Here is a 26,148-nt window from a genome sequence, read left to right on the forward strand (position 1 = left end):
TCCTATTTAGTCAAAAGGCAGGCAGGGTCATTTATGAGTGGTGGTGTATTTTTATCCTTTGTGTGATTTTTGACCGGCATGGATTTATTATGATGTAGATGTTGATTCCCATAGGGAACCTAAAATATTTGTCCTGAATGAGTAAATTTATAATACCAATATAATGGTCCGTTATTGGACATTATAAATTATCCAGCTAACTCATTCTTGGTTGCCTGCGTTTCGCCCTCGTGTGCTAAGTTAGGCTCGTCAGTTGGGACTTAGCACACCACCCAAGACGCAAGGCTAGTGCATACCGTGGAGGCCACTGCATAGGCTATTTGAAGCCACCAGCAGTGCCAATGCACTATGAGAGCAATGTCTCAATTTCCAAAAATAGATGCCTGCCTGGCCATCAAATGATGTAGATGTTGATTCCCATAGGGAACCTAAAATATTTGTCCTGAATGAGTAAATTTATAATACCAATATAATGGTCCGTTATTGGACATTATTGGTGTGCTAAGTCCCAACTGACGAGCCTAACTTAGCACACGAGGGCGAAACGCAGGCAACCAAGAATGAGTTAGCTGGATAATTTATAATGTCCAATAACGGACCATTTATATTGGTATTATAAATTTGCTCATTCAGGACAAATATTTCAGATTCCCTATGGGAATCAACATCTATATCATCTGATGGCCAAGCAGGCATCAATTTTTAGTGATGAGACAAAGTCTCTTAGTGCATTGGCACTGCCGGTGGCTCCAGTTAGCCTACGCAGTGGCCTCCACGGTATGCACTAGCCAGCGTATTGGTAGGTGTGCTAGGTACCAACTGATGAGCCCACCCTAGCACACGAGGGCGAAACGCTGGCAACCAAGAATGAGCTAGCTGGAAAATTTATAATGTCCAATAACGGACCATTTATATTGGTATTATAAATTTGCTCATTCAGGACAAATATTTCAGATTCCCTATGGGAATCAACATCTATATCATCTGATGGCCAAGCAGGCATCAATTTTTAGTGATGAGACAAAGTCTCTTAGTGCATTGGCACTGCCGGTGGCTCCAGTTAGCCTACGCAGTGGCCTCCACGGTATGCACTAGCCAGCGTATTGGTAGGTGTGCTAGGTACCAACTGATGAGCCCACCCTAGCACACGAGGGCGAAACACTGGCAACCAAGAATGAGCTAGCTGGAAAATTTATAATGTCCAATAACGGACCATTTATATTGGTATTATATCCTAACTTAGCACACGAGGGCGAAACGCAGGCAACCAAGAATGAGTTAGCTGGATAATTTATAATGTCCAATAACGGACCATTATATTGGTATTATGGATTTATTATCATTTTTTTAATTTATTTTACGTCGCGCTGACACAGATAAGTCTTATGGCGACGATGGGATAGGAGAGGTCTAGGAGTGGGAAGGGAGCGGCTGTGGCCTTAATTAAGGTACAGCCCCAGCATTTGCCTGGTGTGAAAATGGGAAACCACGGAAAACCATCTTCAGGGCTGCCGACAGTGGAATTTGAACCCACTATCTCCCGATTACTGGATACTGGCCGCACTTAAGCGACTGCAGCTATCGAGCTTAGTGGATTTATTTTTACCAAGAAGTAGCAGCAACAAGGATAAGTTGCATTGAACTTTAAGTACATTACCAGAAACAGTATTCCTTACTCTGTAATATTGTGCATTTAGAATCAGTTTCTTTTCGAATGTTCTCATTTAGTTCCTGTTCTTTCTTAAGTGTCATTCAGATGGTATCGGACACCATAGGTTGCAGTTCCGTCCAGGTTACTGATAGTAGTATCCTCTGTTTTAGGTAAACATGGGGAAGATACGAGGATAATGGGAAGAAAACAATATGATATTAGCCGTGAATAATGTCAGGGACAATAGAATGTGTATTAGAGAGGCCAGTCAATGTTCCTCTGTTCCACAAAAGCACGTTAGGTGATAGGATTAAAGCTCTTGATACTGGTAAAGAGGTTCCAATAAAAGCGTGTACGGCGAACAGTAAGACTTATCAGAGAACATTCTCAGATGAAGAAAAGATCCTGTACATGCATATCGAGGCCCCGACAGCCAGCTCATGCCACTCAACAAAACAGAATTTTTGCAACTTGTGTATCAATTTGCTGAGGAATTGAGAGCTGAACATAGGTTCAATAAAACTAAAATGATGGCAGGAAAGGCTTTTTATTAATTTTATGAAGAGGCACCAGGACCTCCGTTTGAGGACGGCTGAGTACAAGCTTGCAGTGAGCAGCAGGCTTCAACAAGGAGCAAGTGGACAAATTTTTGGATAAGTTAAATAATCTTATTACCAAATATTTGTTTGGTCCATCAAAAATCTTCAACGCTAATGAGTGTGATATTTACAGAATGGCTAAACGTTAATTTGTTTGTAATTTAAGTGTAAAAAAAATATCATTTTATTAAAAAAGATTGACTGTCCGATACTACCCTCCATTTTTTAAAACTTAGAAAGTGTAATGACGTCATAAATTGTTAATATTGCCCGTATTTTAAATTGTGATATAACATATCGTTGCTGCCGGGACAAAACCTCCTATGTGAAATATTTTAGCTTAGCACTTTGGCCGGTAAGGTTCTGTCATCTAAGGTGCAATATTGTGTGTATTTGGTCAAGGCATTCTCGCTCTTCACGATGTATGTGCTGCGGGTAAGTATATCTAAAAATATTATCACATAGGAGGTTTTGTCCCGACAACGACGATATTCTAGTGATTACGTTAATATAAGAATAGGCCTATAGATGCTTATAAAATGCATTCCATGATTTTTTCGTATTCCATAAAAAAATTATGGCTGAAAAGTTAAACTATCCGAAACCTCCCGACATTCCCCTACGCCCTGGGAATGTGTAAATTCCTTAGTGTTACAACATTTATTGCCAGGCTAGGGTGCCATCTATTGGTTACATTTACCTTAGCCTTTGGTCCAAGGAAAAATATTTTGGAACACAGACTTAAAATAAGAGGATTAATATGCTACCCTGAGAGCAGTACATAATTCTGCTTACAAATGAAGGATAGACCTTTAGTACAGTGTGTCAAAGAAACAAGAGAGACCAGTCTGAGTTGAAGGAGAGGTCACCAACAATTGAAAAAGTGGAGGAAGAAACCATTCGAGTAGAGAGATGAAGAGACAAGATGAACTCAAGACATTTCAAACACATGATGCTTTGCATTTCAAAGGGAAACTCGATTTTTCTGCTATTTGTTTTAGGTTGCACCGACACAGATAGGTCTTATGGCGACGATGGGATAGGAAAGGCCTAGGAATGGTAAGGGAGCTGCCGTGGCCTTGATTAAGGCACAGCCCCAGCATATGCCTGTTGTGAAAATAGGAAACTACGGATAATCATCTTCAGGGCTGCCGACAGTGGGGTTCGAACCCACTCTGCCGGAAGCATGCACACAACTGCGCGGCCCTACCCGCACGGCCAACTCGCCCGGTAAGAACCTCAGGAATTCAGTAAATACTCTACTTGAACAAGACATAAGTGTTATACACTAATGTATAAGTGTTAAGTAATGATTTTCAAACAATATAAATAAAATCCTACCCAATATTACATCTACAGAATAATTCAGACATGAAGGCAGTAATAAATTTAAGGGATAATAACGTTTGAGACACCAACAGCTACCGTACCTTTAAGTAAACTATAACATTGAAGTCAAACAATTCTCACAAGATCAATAAAGCTACACGGTCATACTTTCCAAAATAATAAATTGTGTGGGTATGGAGTCTGACCACCGCACAGAGGTGGTTCGATATAATTTACGTATTTCAGTCAAGTATTGCTAACCAGAACGGCAAGAAATAGAACAGAATAGAAAATACAACTAAGAAATATACGTTTTAATCGGTCAATTAGAAGACACATCTGATTAATTCGACTCTCGTATAAGCAATTAATAGATTGGGCATTTGATATATTGGAGATGATTTCGTAAAATTACGACTGAGTTCAAGAGTTCCTGACTATTTTACTTACTGATGTTTACGTCTTTACCACCGCCGTCTCGATCCTCTTATACTGCCTGCTCCGGCCTGCTCTATGCCACTATTTTAACACAGGAAGGCGCCACTACCAATATTTCTCCAAGTCGCCGTAAGAGTGCAGCAGTAGACGCACAATCTTCGCTGTCAATGTGGTGGGATTGCACCGTGTTGTTGGTGCATGAATGTGTGGAAAACCTGAGTTATTTCGTACAACGGGTAAACGTACAAGCGATTTGTATATAGCAGTGAAATGAATTAATCATGTTATGCTTATAGATATTTCAAAAGTGATTTTAAGGTGTTGGTACTTGTTTCTTTCCGTTTGTGCAAGGTATATTTTTCGCAGAACTGAAACTTCAGATTCTTTCCCCGAAATATTCAACTGTTGTGTACAATTTTGCCAGTCTCGGCAAGGTTGTTCACAGCCAAAGAAGATACCACTCCATGAAATACCGTCTAGACGGGAATTAAGAGAAAAGCGGCTGTCGGCTTTATCTAGGCTGGGACCTAATAAAGGAAGTAATTGGATATTCTCAGATTACTCTCGCACCTGTGCCTTTACACCTTGTTTCAGAATGTGATGGACCCTCCGCGGCTCAGGCGGCAGCGCGCCGGCCTCTCACCACTGGGTTCTGTGGTTCAAATCCCGGTCACTCCATGTGAGATTTGTGCTGGACAAAGCGGAGGCGGACAGGTTTTTTCCCGATACTTCCGTTTTCCCTGTCATATTTCATTCCAGCAACACTCTCGAATATAATTTCATTTCATTTAATTTCATGTGTTATTCATTAATCATTGCCCGGGAGGAGTGCGACAGGCTTCGGCAGCCGGCACGATTCATATCCTCGCTGCTAGATGGGGCTTCATTCACTCCATTCCTGACCCGGTCGAATGACTGGAAACAGGCTGCTTTTTTTTTTTTTTTTTTCAGAAGGTGATTAAAGCCGTGGAGGATGGTGGATTCCTTGTGATAAGAATTGTGACGGGCAATCACACAACAAACGTCTTCATGTTTAGACATTTTGGACAACCTCAGATATCCAGACGATAATATTCTAATCAAACTAGAAACAGGAAATCAGATCCTAATTTGCGGGTGCTCGGTTCGTGTTGAAGAAGAGAGGATGGAGTGTGACATTTGTGTCAGCAACATCTCACTGCCTAGGGCTTCGACACAGCTAAATAGAACTAATTATGCATTAGGACAGAGGAGGAGTTCGATACCCAAACCCTTGTTTTGTCGCTCTGGTGAAGCATCTGTAGGAGTTCGTTTAAGCTGCTGTGCCCTATTGTCGAAGTTCTTCAAACGCACGACCGTAATACGACGACTTGCGACGTCTTCCCTTTCAGAATACCGGGCGTGTTGGCCGTACGGTTAGGAGCGCGCAGCTGTGAGCTTGCATCCGGGAGATAGTGGGTTCGAACCCTACTGTCGGCAGCCCTGAAGATGGTTTTCCGTGGTTTCTCATTTTCACACCAAGCAAATGCTGGGGCTGTACCTTAATTAAGGCCACGGCCGCTTCCTTCCCATTCCTAGGCCTTTCCTATCCCATAGTCGCCATAAGACCTATCTGTGTCGGTGCGACGTAAAACAAATAGAAAAAAAACCTTTCAGAATGTGTTTTGTTACAGTGTGAGGTCAAAGAACATCAGCAAACTGTTAGTGATACTATCCTAACCAAGTTCGTAAGACCTCTATTATTTGATATTGCATTGACAAGAACACAAAAAGTACGGTACCACTCCAAGCTTTCGTCCAGAAAAATCTTTAAATTGTCCATGAAGAGGCCAACTGCAACTTCATGCAGGTGATATTGCCGATATTTAATATTACTGATGTAATTTACGAGCTTTAGTGAACATATGACCAAACTGCATAGTGTTTTGTAGGCTGTCGTCATTAGAATAACTTTAGAACATTGTGCGTCTATGTCTGCCATCTAGCGGAGAAATTTTGTCGCAGCGTAGTCGCAAAAAGGCTCGCATAGAGCAGGCAGTATAGGAGGATCGAGACGGCGGTGGTTAAAATTTTCCAGCTAACTCATTCTTGGGTTGCCTGCGTTTCGCCCTTATGTGCTAAGTTGGGCTCATCAGTTGGTCCTTAGCACACCTACCAAGACGCAAGGCTAGTGCATACCGTGGAGGCCACTGCATAGGCTACTTGAAGCCACCAGCAGTGCCAATGCACTATGGGAGACTATGTCTCACTTCCAAAAATCGCTGCCTGCCTGGCCATCAGATGATATAGATGTTCATAATTCCCACAGGGAACATGAAATAAATTTACTCATTCAGGACAAATATTTCATGTTCCCTGTGGGAATTAACATCTATATCATCCTCCATCATCTGTTGAGAAAACAGTGGACAATGCTACCGTGCAAGAATTGCAGTGATATGTCATTTTGTTCCAAAGATATTAACTGTCAAAGTTTGTCCACATTTTTCTGAACCCCCTCTGCATATCTATTCATAACGCACCGTACAGTTGCATGATTCCTGTTTACAATTCATAGAACAGTCACTCGTCTGTTATTCAGGATCATATCACACACTTGTTCAATATTGACATCAGTTATGGCTGCAGATGGCCGCCCGGATCTTTCCTCATCCTTCACGCTCGTGCGACCCCTTTTGAACTATTCAATCCATTGGTAAATGCTTAGCTGTGGCAAAACATTATCCCCCTAATTGTGCTGAAAGTCTTCTATGAATTTCCACTCCAGGTACATCCTCAGACCACAAAAAAAAAAAAAAAAAAAAAAAAAAAAAACGGATTACGGAACGCTGTTCTTCCTGAGTGCAAACAGAGAGTGGGTGTGGCCATATTTACGTCGCATCAGCGCAAGCTGTACTGACGTGATAACGTTGAAACTTACCACAGACGTAGACAACGGTGCCATCTAGCAGCTGGTGAGCACACAATGCCATAGAGCCAACCTCAAGACAATTAGAGCAAAATTGCAGATACTTATTGACTTCTCTACGAAAGTACGGGAGGTAATTATAAGCTATAAATTTCATTTTTGTTCCATGTTGAAGTGCACTTATAAGAAATAAATACAATATATCAAGTAAATTATATTACATCAGTCTTGGGACTAGTTTCAGCCACTTAGTGGCAATCTTCAGCCAAATAAAAATTAAACAGATTATGTGATAACTAAAACATATGTATACCAGACAAAGACAATGTTGCCGGAATAATTATAACATTAAAATACATATAATAACAAAAATTATGGTTGTGATCTTGTCGTAATATGATGTCTTTAAGTTGACTTAGGACCTCAGGCAAAGAAGTAAATCTCTAATGTTTGATGTAAAATAAACACTGACTTGCTGGAGGAAGCAGGCAGGCCATGTAAACAAAGGAGTGGATAGGGAACAAGCACTGACTTGTTGTAGGAAGTAGGCAATGGTTGGTTTACATATGTTTTACTTATCACATGAACTGTTTAATATTTATTTGGCTGAAGATGGCCACTAAGTGGCTGAAACTAGTCTCAACACTGATGTAATATCATTTACTTGACATATTGTATTGAAGAGGTGAACCCTCTTGTCAATTTATTTCTTATAATAGGGGAGGTAGGCGTTTGATGCATGCTATTTTATGACCGAGCATGATATTGCATGGTTCTGGCTGAAATTATCATGTTGTGGTGCATGGTTAATGACAGTACTATGCTGAATGTGCAGCCAATTTGTAGTTTTCACAAACGAACACAAAGAGCACTGGTGGAGTATCATGACCTACTAGTGACTGGTGCTGCCACCTACCGGCAAACTAAATAAACATTCCTTTGAACACCTTATTAGCAATTGACTGATTAGGATCAGATAGACGTAACTATATTTTTAGCCTTTTGTAGATACTATCAAAGTTTTTATCAGGAAATGCATATTTATTTTTGAATCAGATAAACAGATATCTACCAGCAATACTCCATGCCGTGAAGTATGATTCATAGATATGCATTTTCTGATCAAAATTATGGAAGTATATACAAAAAGTTAAAAATGTAGTTACTCTGATCCTAAGCAGTCACAATGTTGCCCTCTGTTAGCTAATTACATCGACATTAGGAGCCGGTAGTGTCAATAAGGAAACCAACTCTGTTATTGTTATAGCCATACTGTGGAAAGAGAGAGGTGTCATAAATCTCTCTGGCCTACTACACATTTCTGTACTTTACTTTCTTATATTATGAGTGACAGCGACCAGCTGAGAACCTTAAAAGAACCCGTGTCATGATACTCGGCAATATCTCTCAGTTCATGAATATAATCAATCAATTGAAAGACAGTAAGAATAGGGACGAGTTTATATATACCCATAATTGACTATAAGAGACACTCCAAACACTTCTGACCCTAATGAACAAATACAAGACCTCTTAAATGATGAAGAATACAAGGCCAACATTACAATTTGCGAAGAATATTAAGAAAGAGGCAAGTGTGCAATCCACAAGACATCCTTGGATGCGAAAACACCACCCATACCCCTGCTGTTCCCCAACAGAGTTCACAAGTTCAGCCTATGGTTGTTCAGAAATTCGAAGTGTAGACGAGTTTTTGGGAACAATTTCTGTCTTCCGTCGATAAAAAACCTGCAGTATTTGAAATAACCAACACTTTTTCAGTGGGGATATCTGGAAGGAGAGCCTAAACATCTCATAGATGGAATAGCTATTACTAAAGGCACCTGTTTATTGCAAAGCACGAAATCTTGAAAGATTTGCAAAATATTGCAAATTTTGCTCAAAACGCGAAATGATTTATCTTTAAGCAAAATCGCGAAATAACTGACAAAATTATGTAGAATTACTCTTCAATCCCAGAAGCATAATAAAAGGTGATTTATAAACGATGAAGTCTTCCAGCTAACAAAGCGAATTCCAACCATATGAGAACTTTCAACGTCAGAATATCTTGAACCGTACACAGTGTTTAGGGATCTAGTTGCTGGTTCATGTAGATCAGGTTAAGTTATTGATGTGATTACCATTCTTTTTTCCCTAGTATCAGTATATGGGCATTTTCTCAAAGCTGTAGTAGTGAAGGCTTTATGGATCCCAGTCAGTAATGTTGACAGCAAGGGCACATTTTCAACATATTGTAATATAATGTCTGACAGGAGAACAGCTCTTACTCCCAATAATATAGAATTCATGGTATCTCTTGTCTTTTTCAGACCGGTGTATAAGTTTTGTAGGTAGGCAGGATAAAATTTGTCTAAACATCCATACTTTGTTATATGTAATACTAGCTGATGTACTCGTGCTTTGCTACGGAATTCTACACTGGATGCAGAAGTCTAGGTTAGGTAGTGTACACATTGTAAGTAAAATTGTATTAAATTTCATAGATCTTAACGTTACCTTAGAAACACGATGGGGAAGTCACCAAATATATTTTCTCATATGAAGACTGGGTTGGGGAGTTTTCATTATAATGGCAGACACTCACTCACTATCTACCAGCCTTTTTACATCCTCAGAAAGACTGTCTTAGTGGTTTTCCCAACTGAAATGAACATAGGTCATTAAAATGATGTCAGTAGCCACACATTTTCTGAATTTTAATGAACAGTACTACGCTGCCAATCTAACAGTCCAAAGTTCCAGAGCTGGAATGACCAAGCCGCAGACAGCCTTGATCCATGAATATCTTCATCTTTCTTTCGGCGGTGACAGGGAGGGGGGGGAGTTTGGAGATTAGTGGAGAGTCCTAGGGCAAAAACTGTACCCTTTTACTAATTTATTTCCTAGGAGTACCCAATGAGTCAGAAAATCTCAATTCACTACACTGGTGGTGGAAAAATCTATCTGACTTGGGGGCAAATTTTTCCTCCAAGCCAGAGGTGAAACCCTCTCTTCACTGATAATTTGGAATAAAATGTATGTAGAATTTAATAAAAGTGAAGAGGAAGAAGCTTTTCTTAAGAAACGGCTCTTTTCAGGGTTGAGTTATTTAGTGAATAGCGGTGCTATAATTTGGAATAGGCCTAAATTGTAATTCTAGACCAGGTCATACTACTACTACTACTACTACTACTAATACTACTACTACTACTAAGTGAGCCTCTGCCGTAAATGTGCACAGTGCTCATTCAAAACAGCCCGTCAGAGTAGGGATCGAATAGCTGAAATACTATGATGAACCAGTGTGTTACGTACCAGCAGTATCAGGAAAAGTATGAACCAAAGAAATGTCATGCTAAAGAAGAAAGTTTTCTAACTCCCAGCTATTTCCCGCCAATATTCAGTCAGGCTGTTATACTCGCTACGCAGTAGTAATCCTAGCTATCGGAGTTGAGTGGCAGCATAAGAGACAAAGAACATCACAAGCAGTGGTCAATGTAATGTTATTGTTGATGAGTGTTATGCGCTTTTGATATTGTAGGCCTTCAAATTTAGTTTCCTTCTGACTCTGAAACACCACTTTTATCATAGTCGGTACAGTAAAGCTGAATAAAACATAAATGTTTGGACATTTTACTCTCTTTTGTTATAACCAGTAACATAGGTATTTAAAAATTTAATTTTAGGTTCCTTCCCATAAACTACAATTTCATCCAGCGTGAATAAAATTGTTTATAACTTAGAATGTAGTTTCTTATTCCCCGACTCTATATATAGATTTTCATTAAATTCTGTTTACGCATTTTCTCACGACTCGGCGTTGAAATGGACTTAGCAGCAAAAATACAGATTCATGAATACCTCGTATCATAGCTGGTACGGTAAAAATGTATGAGACATAAATGATCAGAAATTTAATTCTATATAACTTCAGTTATGTAGTATTTGTCAATAGGACCACTAATAATATAAATATTTGATAATTAAATTTTAGGCCTTCCCCTATACTACCATTTCACTCAGCGTGAGTAAAATGATTTATAGCCTAGATTGTAGTGGCTCATCCCCCGACTTTACATACTGATTTTCATTAAATTCTCTTCAGCCGTTTTCTCATGATGCATGTACATACATACAAACAAACAGACAGACAGAAATTACGGAAAAGTAAAAAGTGCATTTCCTTGTTGCTGTAGACATTATCAATACAGAAACACCATATTTTTCAAATTCTGAGCAATGTAGAGACAAAACTCTTATTTCATTATAGACTAGCTGATGTACCCGTGCTTCGCTACAGGATTCTCAGAAAGAGTGTCTTTGTGGTTTTCTAACGGAAGTCAACTTAGGTCATTACAAAAAACATCAGGAGGAATGTAGCGATTAAAAGCAATGTTATTATATAAAATACTCTATCAAATGAAAAACCGCACATTTTCTCACTTTTAACAAACAGTACTACGGTGCCGATCTAACAGTCTAAAGTCCCAGTGCTGGAATGACCGGACCACAGGCAGCCATGAACACTCCTCTGCCATTATTTATGTAAGTGTGCACACTGCTCATTCCAATCTGTGCCACAGAGTAGGGAGTAGCTCGAATGCTATGAAGAACCAGTGTGTTACGTACCAGTAGTATCAGAAAATTTATGAACCAGAGGAATGGCATGCTAAAGAAGAAAGTTATCTAACTCCCCAGCTACTTCCCGCCAATATACAGGCAGGCTGTTATAGCTGGTACGTCCGGGTGAGTTGGCCGTGTGGTTAGGGGCGTGCAGCTATGATCTTGCATCCGGGAGATAGTGGATTCAAACCACACTGTTGGCAGTCCGGAATATGGATTTCCGTTTCCCATTTTCACACCAGGTAAATGCAGGGGCTATACCTCAATTAAGGCCACGGCCACTTCCTTCCCTCTCCTCAGCCTTTCCTATCACATCGTTGCCATTAGACTTATCTGTGCCAGTGAGACGTAAAGCGTGGCAACAGAAGACACAAAGCACATCACAACAAACAATGGTCAATGTAATGTTATTGTTGACCAATTTTATGAGCTTTCTATATTGTAGGCCTTCACATTTAGTTTTCTTTCAATTGTGTGATATTAGGGCGCCTTAGAAAATTATTTACTGTATAGCGTAGACAGTAGTTCCTTATTCCCCGACTTCACATACCGATTTTCATTAAATTCTGTTCACCCATCTTCTCATGACTCGGCGCTGATATGTACTTAAGCAACAAAAATCCAAATTCATGAATATCTCTGTTATTTAGCCGGTACGGTAAAATGTATAAGGCATACATGATCAGAAAGTAGTATTTATCGACAGGACCACTAATAACATAAATATTTAAGAAATAATTTTAGTCCTTCCCCTAAACTACTATTTCACTCAGCGTGAATAAAATTATTTATTGCCTAGATTGTAGCGACTTATTCCCTGACTTTGCATACTGATTTTCATTAAGATAGGACCACTAATAACATAAATATTTGAAAATTAAATTTTAGGCCTTCCCCTAAACTACCATTTCTCTCAGTGTGAATAAAATTATTTAGGCCTAGATTGTAGTGACTTATTTTCTGACTTTGCATACCGATTTTCATTTAATTCTCTTTAGCCGTTTTCTAGTGATGCATGTACATACAGACAGACAGAAATTACGGAAAATTAAAAGTGCATTTCCTTGTTACTGTGGACACGACCGGTACAGAAATACCAATATAAATGGTCCGTTACTGGACATTATAAATTTTCCAGCTAACTCATTCCTGGTTGCCTGCGTTTCGCCCCCCGTGTGCTAGGCTGCGCTCATCAGTTGGTACCTAGCACACCTACCAAGACACATGGCTAGTGCATACCGTGGAGGCCACTGCATAGGCTAATTATAGCTACCGGCAGTGCCAGCGCACTATGAGAGACTTTGTCTCATTACCAAAAATTGATGCCTGCTTGGCCATCAGATGATACAGGCAACCAGGAATGAGTTAGCTGGAAAATTTATAATGTCCAATAATGGACCATTTATATTGGCATTATAAATATACTCATTCAGAACAAATATTTCAGATTTCCTATGGGGAATCAACATCTGTATCAACAGAAATACCATCTTTCTTAAATTCTGAGCAATGTACAGACAAAACTCTTGAAACCTACAACCTGTTTTCCAGTCAATGACCGGGTCAGGGATGGGATGAATGAAGCCCCCCAACTTGCGGCGAGGATAGGAATTGTGCCGGCTGTCGAGGCCTGTCACACTCCTCTGGGGCAAAGATTAATGACTGACAGATGAAATGAAATGATAGTGGAGAGTGTTGCTGGAATGAAAGACGACAAGGAAAACTGGAGTACCCAGAGAAAAACCTGTCCTACCTCTGCTTTGTCCAGCACAAATCTCACATGGCGTAACCGGGATTTGAACCACGGTATTCAGCAGTGAGAGGCCGGCGTGCTACCACCTGAGCCACGGAGGCTCTAGACAAAGCTCTTATTTTATATATATAGATGTGTTCTCATTAGAAGCATAGCTCTCATGTTTCTTGTACCTACGTAAAAATAAAACATGTTTTACTGTAAATAAGCTACCAACTACCTTTTGGATTAGCATTTATTGCTGAAAGGTGTACATTTTAAGAAAAAAGCAAAATTTTCGAGGAAATAAGATAAAAATAGCCAAAAATATACTGAAAGAACTTAAAAATGACAAAATTAGGCAAAAATTTTCACCACAAACAGTTGCCTCTAGCTATTACTGGAGAGAACTATGGGCTTTTAGGACACTGTGGAAATATGAATAGAATAATCAAGGCTGACCTAGATTTCCTAGAAAATCCTATGCCACCATATCAGAAAGTCCTGAAAAATTAAATTTGACATTCGTTGAGTGTCACCTAGAGAGCAGGCCCTAAAGGCTATGGGAGAAGACATTGATGTCTTACAGCCAGGTACTAGTGCTTTGTGCATTTCCAACTGAAATATGCAAATGGTGGGTTATCCACGCCAAAAGAAATAATATACCAGAAGGTCTGATGTCCTCTTTAATGGAATTTCTAAACGAAGAAGTGGAAAGAGTGCTAAACGCTCAGAAGTTATGAGGTGCTAATCCCGATTCACTTCCTTCTTTGTACACGCTGACAGCAGCTGTCCTTTAAGTAAATACACAGACGAAGAACTCCAAGGCAAGGAAAAGACAAACAGTATAGGCTACCCTCTTCTGTGCTTTCTGTGAAAGTAAAGGCCAGTGGGTATAGGACTGTCAAACTATTACAATAATCTTGAAAACAGATTGGAGAAATTAAAACTTTTAATGAGGTGTTTTCTATGCCTAAATAGAAGACAAACCATCAGAGAGTGCCCTGAGAAGGCCAAGGTATCTTGTTCTAAATGTAAACAACAGTACCACTTCTTTATCTGCAGCTGAGATGACTTGAACCACATTTCAGTCAGCAAGATCAAAGTGGGACACCTAACATTTCCTACATACAAACCACCTATATTTTGATTAAAGAACCTACAGGAATTTCCAAAGTCACTTGATGTTAGGAAGCCAAACTAGTTTCATCGAAAGGTCCTCAGTAGACAGCTTACTCTAGGAAGCGGAAATTAATGCAAAAGTGAAAGTAATTGTTTAAACTTGTGTTAAACGAGAAGAACTTTGAACATGCTGATGAATATTTAATCTGCTTACCTGAAATATTGGGAGATAAATGTGAGAAGTAGGCATTGGATCCATCACAGGGAATTGCAACTTGACAGCCACAGCCTTTGAAGCAACTTGCTCTGCCTCCAAGCAACACCAGCTTGTTCAGTTAGATCTAGTTGGAATCTCCACAAAGACTTCTGCCGCTTGCCTATTCAAAATTTGATGAAGATAAACTTCCCATTGAGATACTTATTGGAGCAGATCACTAATGGAAAATTGTGAAACGAGAACAGCCAATACATATCATACCCTTCCTTACACTGCTTCCCAGGCATTTCTAGGCATTCATAGGAGTTTAATCGGGGCCGGTTGCTTTTTGACATTTCATTTTGCTCATAGCATTTACAACCTCTGCCCTACATATACCAGCAGTCACATTATAATTTGGGATACCATCCTCAGAAACAAGCTGTGAATTCTCTTCATTAATCCTCGGATACTCACGCGGGCTACAGGTGTAGTACAGAGTATATTCGTTGCTAGGAATGTTGATACTCTCTATAGATGCCTGTCAATGTTGCAGTTAATTGGCAAGTGTGTTTCCGGCTTGACTAGATGCGCCATTTAGGTGCCAGGCAGATTAGAAGTCGTCTGGGCTATAATAGAAGCCCATGCGAGCATTGCTGTTTTAGTGCTGACAATGACCGAGCAAAGGAAACGTTGCTGTGCAGGCGGCCAAGTAGATGACTTTCAAATCAGTCAGTGGTTAGGTGAAAGTACTGATAGTGTTGTTAGCGGTGATAGTGACGATAGTGAACAGGATATAATTGCACACAAAATACATCAAACTGAATCTGAAGAAGGTACAAGCAGTGAGGAAGATACCCTGCCCGAGTGCCCAGCGACGAATGACGATGCAGGTACCGGCAGTGATAACTCCAGATGGTTCACTGCCAAGGACAGTTTCAAGTGGCTAAGGGATCATTCACTTTCCATTGAGCGTACAAGAGCCCATAATATTATCGTGCACTTTCCTGGCCCTACGGGAATTGGTCATACTGTGAAAACTGAACTTTAATCTTTTAAAAACATTTTATAGATAGCAATATAATAAAAATGATAACCACAGCAACAAATATTTATATAGGTGAATTAGGAGACAAAGTGAACGTGTTCGTGATGCAAAATTTACCGAAACTACAGAAATGCGTGCTTTAATAATGCTGAAATTCCCTAAAATTCTCACAGAAACTCTAAGAGAGTTTTTTTTTTTACCTGATATTGTATTTATTTATTTATTTATTTATTTATTTACCATACAAACATGTTCTAATGTAGGTATTTGGGTATATATATAAATAAATTAAAAAGCTGTAAGTCTTATTTCTGTTTCCATGGTAGATTTACCTTAGTGTGAGATGCAATCAAATTTTTCTTCAAGGATTTTTATTTCCTCTTCTCAACAAAAAGAAACCTACTTGTGGTCTTCAGATTTGTCGTAGAATATTTATATATACTACTATTGAAGATATTATTACCAATGAAACCTAAATAGCACGTACAAGTCATTGAGATTGAATTTTAGTTTGGGCTACACATGTAGCCCGCGCAAGTAACGCTGCATCTATTCCTAGCGTGAGTGTCCGAGGGTTAAGCAGCTTTTCAAAATATTCCTCCTATTTTTAATATGTTCTTCATCCCGAATGACCATTACTTGTTTTCATTCTTCATCTGCCTGAAGTGTGTGAGATCTTTTCATGCTCTGTTGCGTGCCTTAACAATTCTGAAAAGCTTTGCATCCCTTGTGTGGTCTCTAGTTCTTTGTAGACTTCACTCAATGTAAATGTGTTTCTTGCAGAACCTTAAGCTTGAATTCACTTGCCAAACTTGTTTCTTTAATCTGCACCATTTAATTCTTGAAGTCATTTTCCCTGCTGCTCTTTGCTTTACACCCGTGCATTCATAATCAAACACCAGCACTCTGTGTTGAGGTGTCACATCTTCCTCCATGATGACTTTACAATTCTTAACCTCCTTAAGATGCATTCATCTGGAAACCTAGAGGAAGTGTATTCGCCTTTCTTTTCCTTCACTTTAGTATGTCACTCGATGTCTCTTAGTTTTCTGGATGAAGGTGTTACAAATCGCTAGATTTGTTGCCAGGGCAAAATTCAACTCTCTCTCACCCTCCTCATATCTTGTATCAAATCCCCAACCTCTGTACTCTCCTCAGTGCTTCTCCTTCTGTATTAGTGCCAACTTGTCCATTCAGGTCTCCACCCAGAAATATCCTTTCATCAGCTGATATACAGGAATGTTCCTATTCCAGATTCCTCCAGAAGGCATCCTCCTCACAGCTAACTCTTGGACCATAGGTATAGCCCTGCACGAATGCAGATATCTGCGAAGTTAGTGTCTTGGCGGATACAAACTGAATGGCAGTGCAGATAATTTTGCTGATAATTTCTATATAATGACATTTATTGATTTTCGCTCAGGTATACTCTTATTTTTGCTTGTGGTAGGCGACCCTTGACAGTTGTGTGGGAGAGTGGTGATATATATAAAGAGCCTTGAGACCATAAAGCCGAATCTGACCTAAGCCTAACTGGCTCCTGCCTTAAAGGGAAGGAAGGAACAAAGGTTAATATGTCGGTAGTTGTTGCAAGAGAAAATCCCTCATAAACCTGTGACTGTAAGGGTTCTGGTGCCAGGTGTCAGGCCAGTTGTATTATGTTAACAGATTATCTGTTTCAATACCTTGGGTGTAATATATTGTAGTTAAATATTTACAATATCCATGGGATAACCATTCGTGGATGTGGGTGCAGAGGAAAGAAGTGCGGATGCAAATGTTATTTTGTATATCTCTGTAGGGCTCTAAGCATAGACAGTCAAAATGATAAACTCTTCCCCAAGACACAGCTCGACACTCATCACTAGGTTGCTTCTTTTGTGTACACTGACCATGCAGGTAACCATATCTTTGGAGAGAATAATACCTGCACTGTTTGATCCACTGTATAGTAACTTAAAGCCACTTCCAAGGTCTCTTGTTCCCTTTCACCTAGCTTCCTGAACATACAGAATTCCAATTCTTTTTCTCATCATTAGATCCATAACTCTCTTTCTTTCTCAGTCATAGATCTTTTTGCTAGATGCTTTATGTCGCATCGACACAGGTAGGTCTTATGGCAACGATGGAATAGGAAAGGGCTAGGAATGGGAAGGAAGCGGCCGTGGCCTTAATTAAGGTACAGCCCCAGCATTTGCCTGGTGTGAAAATGGGAAACCACAGAAAACCATTTTTAGGGCTGCCGACAGTGGGGTTCGAACCCACTATCTCCCGGATGCAAGCTCACAGCTGCGCGCCCCTAACCACACGGCCAACTCGTCCGGTGGTCATAGATCTAACTGTCAGGGTACCAATTCTCATTTTGCCTTGCTCCTTTAGCCAGGTCCACCCATGACCTGGTAGCCTTTGCTCGTTTCTCAAAAGAGGCAGGCAGGGCCCTTGTGCGTCACTTCTGGGGAATGCTCTAGCTGTGTACGAGGCTACATTTACAGAACTTGTCATATTTGTATGGTTTTGGCAGGTCTTAGAGCCGAATGCTTTTCCTGACACCAACCCTTTCCAACTTTCTGGATAACAGTTCAGTTAAGAATAAAATACCCAGCTCCCCAAACATTAATTTGCTCACCAACCCAGTTTCCCGTTGGGGTTGTTTACCCAACCTTCCACTGGGTTGCTTGGTTTAGCAGACGACACCACAGGCAGATTTGTGTTTAGAGTTGGGGTGGAGAGGATATGAGAATTTCTCTTCTTCTGAAGTTCATGTATTGCTGACCATCGTATCACACTCCCATTTGTCCAGGTCTTCTGGTGGTATGAAGATCCCTTCAACTTTTGACTGCTCGATAATATTATGAGTGACTTCTTGAGGGTAAACAGGTTCCATGTATCTGCACATACTGTATGCAGTCAGCTGCATATTTCCCAATTAAGGTCATTTTGACTGATTTGACCATGTTCCACTAGAGAATAATCATCGTGATGAGGGGAGAAGATGGGCCATCCAATATCTTAAATGGGGTTTGGATGAATGGCATAATGTCATGTTTGCAGATGAAACACGAATATCACTTAGGCCAGAAACATGACAACAAAGAGTGTGGAGACATAAAGAATGTGGCGGGGGAAGTACCAGCATGTTCAAGAGATGTACGTATTTGGACTTATTTACTTACTTGACTTATTTCCTGTTGGTCCTCCTGGAGCATAGGGCTTCCGTGAAACACTTCCATCTGTTCCTATTGTTGGCTAACCTCTTCACTTCGTTCCAAGTTTTCCCCACTGTTAGACATTCCTCTTCGATCGTCTTTTTCCAGGTCTTCTTCGGACGCCCGTTCTTTCTAGCGCCTTGGGGGTTCCAGTCGAGCACTGTCTTTTCAATGACTCCAGCGGGCTTCATTAAAGTATGTCCTACCCAACGCCATTTTCTCTCCCGTATCTGCATTTCAATTGGCTGCTGATTAGTTTCTTCCCATAGATCTTCATTTGAAATAACATCTGGCCATCTTCTGTTGATTATACGTCTTAGACAGCGATTCACGAAGACTTGTAGTTGTTTAGTCGTCTTCTGGGTAAGTTTCCATGTTTCACAGCTGTAAAGCAGAATGGACTTAACATTTGTGTTAAAAAGTCATAGCTTAGTTTTTCTAGAAATGTTCTTGTTTCTCCATATAGGATACAACTGAACAAAAGCACCGTTTGCTTGTCTGATACGACTCTTAATGTCTTCTTCTGCTCCTCCAGTTGTAGTAACCATACTCCCAAGATATATGAAGGAGCCTACTTGTTCTATCTCTCTATCGTCTATAGACAGTTTTGTTAATAATCTCAAACATATAGACAGTTTATCATCAATCTTGGAATTGACCCTCATCTCCTTGGTCTTATTAATATTTATTTTAAGTCCAGCATCCTCTGCCTCCTCCTTCAACCGCTTAATCTTCTCTTCCATATCTCTGAACCGTTGAGCCAGTAGGCAGATGTCATCTGCAAAAACAAGGTCTTCTAACCTATCTTGTAAGCCCCACTGGATCCCCCTTTTCCGACCTCGATACACTCTCCTCAGCACACTATCCAACACAAGTAGGAAAAGTGTCGGAGAAAGAATACAGCCCTGTTGAACTCCCGAGGTCACATCTATTTGTTCAGTAAGATCTCCCATATGCAGAAACTGATATTTATAACCCTCGTACATATCTTTTATAATCAGAATCTTTTGTGGTATACGATATTCTTCAAGTGTTTGCCACATAACTCTTCTATTTACAGAGTCGAAGGCCTTCTCAAAATCAATGAAAGTCAAGTAGAGGGTGTTCTGCCATTCTGCACTTTGTTCCAAGATGATTCTCAGAGTGTTTATGAGATCGACACAGCTACGGTGTTTACGAAAACCAGCCTGTTCCCTTCTAAGGTGCAATTCCACAACATCCTTCACCCACTCTAAAATGATCCTTGAAAGCACCTTACTTGGTATCAACAACAATGTAATTCCCCTCCAGTTATCACACTTAGTAATATCCCCTTTACGCCATAAGACCTATCTGTGTCGGTGCGACATAAAGCCCCTAGCAAAAAAAGAAAAAAAATATATATCCCCTTTCTTTGGTATCTTAACAATCAGGCCTTTCTTCCATTCAGCTGGTAGCTTTTCTGCATTCCAGATCCTTTCCAACAGGGGGTGCAATAATTTTGCTGAGGTCTCAATATCTGCTTTAAGTATTTCTGGCACGATATTATCCATACCTGGTGCTTTTCCAGTTCTTATCTGTTTCAAGCCCTTCTCTATTTCTGAACAGGGTGGAGGATGTAAATTTATTCTTGGGTCACTATCTACTGGTTCCATTTGTCGATTACCATTCTGTTCTATATCTCTATTGAGCAACTCTGAGAAATGTTCCTTCCATCTTTGTAACTGTTTTTCCCGGGTAGTCAGTAGTTCACCTCTCTTGTTTTTAATGGGTGTATTTTTGATAAATCCTCTCCTTGACAGTTTCTTTGTGATACTATACTCCTTTCAGACCTGAAAGAAAACTGGCAGTGTGAATTTTTGTTTGTAGTCAAAAACTGACTAAAATGCTCTTAAATACATATATTTTTAGTTTATTCTACAAAATAAAAATTAACATCTGAAAAAAAGGACTTACTTCAGTACTTACAAAAAAGAAAAATTACATCAATGCATGTGAATATACATATGTACATGATCAAATGCTCTATTTTACAGTGGGGAATAATTTAAAACAATTAAATCTTTGTTCAAACACAAGTAAACGTTACATTTTCTACATTGAGGAGGAGTTTTGCTATTACTGCCCTTTTGGCAGCAGCAGCTTGTCGTCAGACCTGAAAGAAATCTGGAGGTGTCAAAAACTTACTAAAATGCTCTCAAATACATGTTTTTACAGTTTATTTTACTAAATAAGAACTATCGGCTGAAAAACAGAACCCACACAATTGTGCGTGTCAGGACTTCATTCACTACTTGCAAAAAATAAAAAAATAAAAAAATTCAACTCAGTACATGTGAATATGCACATGTTCTATTTTACAGTGTGGAACGATTTTAAACAATTAAAATCTTATACATTACATTTCTCATGTAGAGTACGAGTTTGTCTTTCACAGTCCTTTTTGTGACAGCACCCAGCACTCCTGCATGCAATGTCTGTAAGGAAATCTAGCCCGCACATATGTGCATATCAACATTCAAAACCTCATGGTATTACGTACGATGTTGTAAGTTCTCAATTTACGTTTGCTACACAATCTACACACTTCATTGATTATATTCTGATATTCAGTAAAGCTTCTAGATTAATATGAATGCAATAAATAAATAAATACTTACTTTAGGCACTGCTGCTTCCCGCCACATTGCTAATGAACTGTATTTTTAAACTCTTCTTCCTGCCCCCTGGTGGTCAAGTACTAAATGAAAATAGCTGAAGTACATGCAACGTGTCCCGCACAAGCACTGCAGTCCAGTCTAGCACCAAGAAAACGTCAAATAAGCTCAGACATAAATAAAATACAAACCCGCACAGTTGTGCGTACACGGTCTAAAAGGGATACAATTCCTTAGCATCTCCCCTTGCTGATGCCTCTTCTGCCATTTGTGCTTGTTCATCTACCCACAGTATATGATCTTTTCTTACGCTTTTCTTCACACTCTTATCAGCTTCCACACATTCTTTTTGTGCTGCGGCTTTCTGTTGTCTTGTTTTACACATATTAATCTTTGCCTTAACTACCTTTCTAGTCTCTATTTTTTTCAGAGTATCATCAGACATCCATTCTTTCTTGAGATAATTATGAAATCCAAGCACCTTCTCACTAACTTCTAAATATGTGTCCTTGACTTTCTTCCATGATAATTGAACATCCATCATAAGTTCTGGTTCAACAGCAAGAGCTTCAAAGCGGTTTCTTAATTCTATTTGGAATTCTTTCCTTTTAGTTTCATCTTGCAATTTACCTGAATCAAATTTCTTGTTTTGCCTTTCAAATTTCCTTCCACTTGCCACAATTTTCATTCTAAACTCTGCAACTACCAGGAGATGATCACTTCCAGTATCTGCCCCTCTTTTATTTCTAACATCAGTCATTGATCTTATAAACTTTCTACTTATTGCGATGTGGTCCGTCTGGTTTTCTGTAACCTGATCTTGTAATCTTATGGCATAGTTTATGAGGGAATAAAGTGCCACCCACTACCAAGTCATGGCTAGCACAGAAATCAATGAAAAGCTCCCCATTTTCGTTACAGTCACCAACTCCATGCACTCCCACAATTTGTTCCAGCCCCTCATTGTTAGAACCAACCTTTGCATTTAAATCCCCATCACAATAATAATATCTCTCTTTCCCACTCTATTAATAGTCTCATTTAGCTGGCAGTAGAATTCTTCCTTTTTTTCAATCTCTGACATTTCTGTGGGAGCATAACACTGGATCACAGTCACATTGCTCGACCTGGGTCTTGAATCGAGCTGTCATCAGTCTTTCTGAGATGGGTTTCCAATCAAGGAGGCTTCTCTTTGCAGTTTCATTCAGTAGCAATCCTACACCTTCTCTATGTTCTGCATCTTCCCCCCTTTGCCCAGAAAATAGGAATGTGCACCTATTAAGAGTCTGTATTTCTCCATAGTCTGGCCACCGTACTTCACTTAATCCAAAGATATCCAGCCTGTGTTCCTCCATCACTTTGGCCACTTGCTTCAACTTACTGCTCTCTCTCAGGGTTCTGACATTCCAAAAACCTATTTTCGTTTTCCGTTTCATGCCAAAAGTCGTCAACTTATTAGCCATCTGGTTGTGTTTCACTTCAGTTTCTTTAATAGTTCATATTTAAGGCTGTACGAGTTATTAGCCCACAGCAACCCGAGCTTGGTGGTGGGACTGCCACCTAAGCCTCCAAGCCTGCTGTTTTCTGTAGGGGTTGTCTCCCTTAGCCTTTGAAGATCCCTCTTCACCACAAGGCAGTGGTTCCCCTTGTTTCTTTAAACCCCACAGGAAGAGGGTCGCCTCCTCTGCCAGATATGCCGTTCCAAAAGTGTCTTTTTCCGCCGCATCTGCCATTGAGGACTTCACCAGAGCCCCGTTAGCCGTCACTTTTCAGGGTTCCTGTAGGGCCTTCACAGCTACTGTAGCGGTCATGGGGCACATACAATCCCCGCTGTACATCACCTCTGCAGGCAATTCCTTACTTCATGCCATTGCCCACCTCCCACGACGTGGACGAGGGGTTGGACTTATGGGAGGCGTACGTATTTGGAGGGGGGGAGGTGTAATGTTTTGGGCTAGGATTATACATGGCCATCGTACAGGGACATTAACTGCCTAACTCTATACTGATGAAATTCTTCAACCATTATCCTGCAGTGTTTACTTAGTCATTTTTGATGATCCAGTAGAATAGTTAAACATACCATCAAATCCCTTGACTGTATTTCACTTCCCAAGATCCCACCTCACAAATTCACTTTGAAAATTGGAGTTACTGTTATGATCACCAGAAATATGAATTTGACATCATGCTTTGGTAAATGATATTTACATGGTTTGGTAGAAATAAAGGTAACTAGTATGCGAATCCAAGAGAGTAGGTATTTTTACACTTAAGAATAATTATATTGTATACAGATATTTATTTATGTATTTATTTAGCTTATGATACATGCACAAATTAAGAAAGAAAGAACATGTTAAAAGAAACAATTAATAGTTTACATAAAGAAATATAAAAAAGAGAAAGAAAAAACACAAAATAGAAATGGAGAGAGATATGTACAATACAGAAGTTAGAAGGAAAAATACAAAGAACATAAATGAGGTAAAATATAAATATGTACGTAAACAACAAATTATAAACGTATACTAAACTAGAGTTCATAGTTGTTGCAGTCCCTGAATGGTTGCTGGTGTTGTTAGAAGGTTGTCGATAGTTCTGGAGAAGGCTCTTTGTGGAGATCTGAAGATGATGTGTCACATTGAATCATTCTCCACAGTCACAACTTGGAGAAAGCCATAGGCCCCAAGAATGCATCGCTGAATCTCTTCTTCAATGTCCAGTGCACACGCTGTTTAGTGGGACCCATACACTCCGCAGAAGATGAAATACTGTCAGGGGGCTGTGTAGGGTCGAAGATCAATCCCCATTCATCGGGGACCTTAGCAGCCCATTCTTCATTACAGGTTTGCAATGCAGAGTAATTTTCTTTCATCAGTTTTTGAGCAAGCGACAGAGGAAGTGTCTGGATTTCAGTGTGGTTGATTCAATTCTATGAATATCTCGGTGAATTGGAAGTGATTTATTGACTTGTATTTTATTTGCTTCTCGGACAAGATTGTTCATGCAACACTGACCTGGTGGAGCATGTGGCTAAGGATTGGAAGCCAGTGCAGCAGGGTTGTTTTTATGGCACAGCTGATAATCTGCATTGTATGATTAAGGATGGAGTCAGTTTTCTTGTGCGTGCTATTCAGCTGTTGCATACACCAGACTTAGTGAAGAAGTTCGTAAAGTGTATACAGAAATAAAACATTAACAAAAATTAATCTGGCATTCTTCTAATCCTACATATCATGCATCAAGACTGAAGATCTGTCAAGAAGGCCTCTCAATAGCTGGCCATACATGGAAAGGAATTTTGACAGGCGAGGTCTTTTGTGACGCGTACCGACAGGCCAGGGCTGCTCGTTAGTGAGCAACGTCAATTTGAGGCGTAATCTGCTACAGGCCATATCTGTTGTCAGCACCTCAACGGAAAGACCTCGCCTCACAGATCAAGCCTCTTGTAAGGAAAGCATGGAGTGGACAAAGGCACTGCTAGAGAAATTTATTGAAATGTACAGAGAGCGGCCGTGTCTCTGGTAATTAAAACATGAGGCGTACATGAATAAAAATTTAAGAAGTAGGGCATACAATGATCTAGTTGAATGCGTGCGGAAACCTTTCCTAACGCAGATCATAGTTTTGTGAAGAAGAAAATTCAGAATTGAAGAAGCAGCTTCCGAAAAGAAACTAAGAAAATCTAATCCTCTGAGAGAAGTGGAGCGGGAGCAGATGACGTCTATGAACCAACATTATGGTGAGTAAAAATTACTGACCCGCCTCCGTGGTGTAGTGGTTAGTGTGATTAGCTGCCACCCCCGGAGGCCTGGGTTCGATTCCCGGCTCTGCCACAAAATTTGAAAAGTGGTACGAGGGCTGGAATGGGGTCCACACAGCCTCGGGAGGTCAACTGAGTAGAGGTGGGTTCGATTCCCACCTCAGCCATCCTGGAAGTGGTTTTCCGTGGTTTCCCCACTTCTCCTCCAGGCAAATGCCGGGATGGTACCTTACTTAAGGCTACGGTCGCTTCCTTCCCACTTCCTTGTCTATCCCTTCCAATCTTCCCATCCCCCACAAGGCCCCTGTTCAGCATAGCAGGTGAGGCCGCGTGGGCGAGGTACTGGTCATCCTCCCCAGTTGTATCCCCCTACCCAGAGTCTGAAGCTCCAGTACACTGTCCTTGAGGCGGTAGAGGTGGAATTCCTCTCTGAGCCCGAGGGAAAAACCGACCCTGGAGGGTAAACAGATTACGATACGATACGAAAAATTTCTGACTGCTACTGTCGAGTACACTTGAAACTAAGTCTGTCTGTTAGGTCATCAGCCCAGAGGCTGGTTGGATCCTCAAATAGCACCACCAAAGGCTATGCAGTTATATGAAAACCGCAAAAAAACCAATGGTAGTACCAAAATGAGGCGTACTAGGCAAGACGAGGAATGAGGTAGTTTGCCATTGCTTTCCTCACTGGGCCATGCAGTACTATTGCTGCACGACTGACCCTATGAGCAACACTCAGACGCACTGTTTGTACTCTGAATGCCATGACTTAGCACCACCTATATCCCAGCAGCTTCCAAGTATATACAGTAGTTCTATAGTTTTATTGGCCATGATTTATCGGTTAATAATTAATAATTATTGCACTACGTAGGTATTATGGTCCACAAAAGATCAAGATCATCCTCAGTG

General features: G+C 40.2%; 2 protein-coding genes across 5 annotated transcripts in view; one reads left to right on the plus strand and one right to left on the minus strand.

Annotated features, from left to right (window-relative positions):
* Idi (Isopentenyl-diphosphate delta isomerase) overlaps positions 1–4,067 on the minus strand; it is a 57,430-nt gene extending 53,363 nt beyond the window's left edge. Inside the window, exon 1 of the mRNA XM_067149455.2 lies at positions 4,030–4,067. The gene's annotated coding sequence lies outside the window, so the exon portion shown is untranslated. The remainder of the gene's footprint in view (positions 1–4,029) is intronic.
* A 90-nt stretch (positions 4,068–4,157) lies between these two features.
* Positions 4,158–26,148, plus strand: part of LOC136857930 (uncharacterized) — a 93,096-nt gene continuing 71,105 nt past the window's right edge. For 2 of the 4 annotated variants that reach the window (XM_068225348.1, XM_067137029.2), the window contains exon 1: positions 4,187–4,259. In XM_068225348.1, coding sequence (XP_068081449.1) covers positions 4,220–4,259 — 40 coding nt within the window. In that variant the 5' untranslated portion in view covers positions 4,187–4,219. Of the gene's footprint in view, positions 4,260–6,363; positions 7,038–26,148 lie in introns of those variants that run through there. The other 2 variants (XM_067137030.2, XM_067137031.2) reach the window with 2 other exon arrangements.

This window comes from Anabrus simplex, chromosome 1 (assembly GCF_040414725.1).
Source record: "Anabrus simplex isolate iqAnaSimp1 chromosome 1, ASM4041472v1, whole genome shotgun sequence".
In the NCBI taxonomy this organism is placed as follows: domain Eukaryota; kingdom Metazoa; phylum Arthropoda; class Insecta; order Orthoptera; family Tettigoniidae; genus Anabrus; species Anabrus simplex.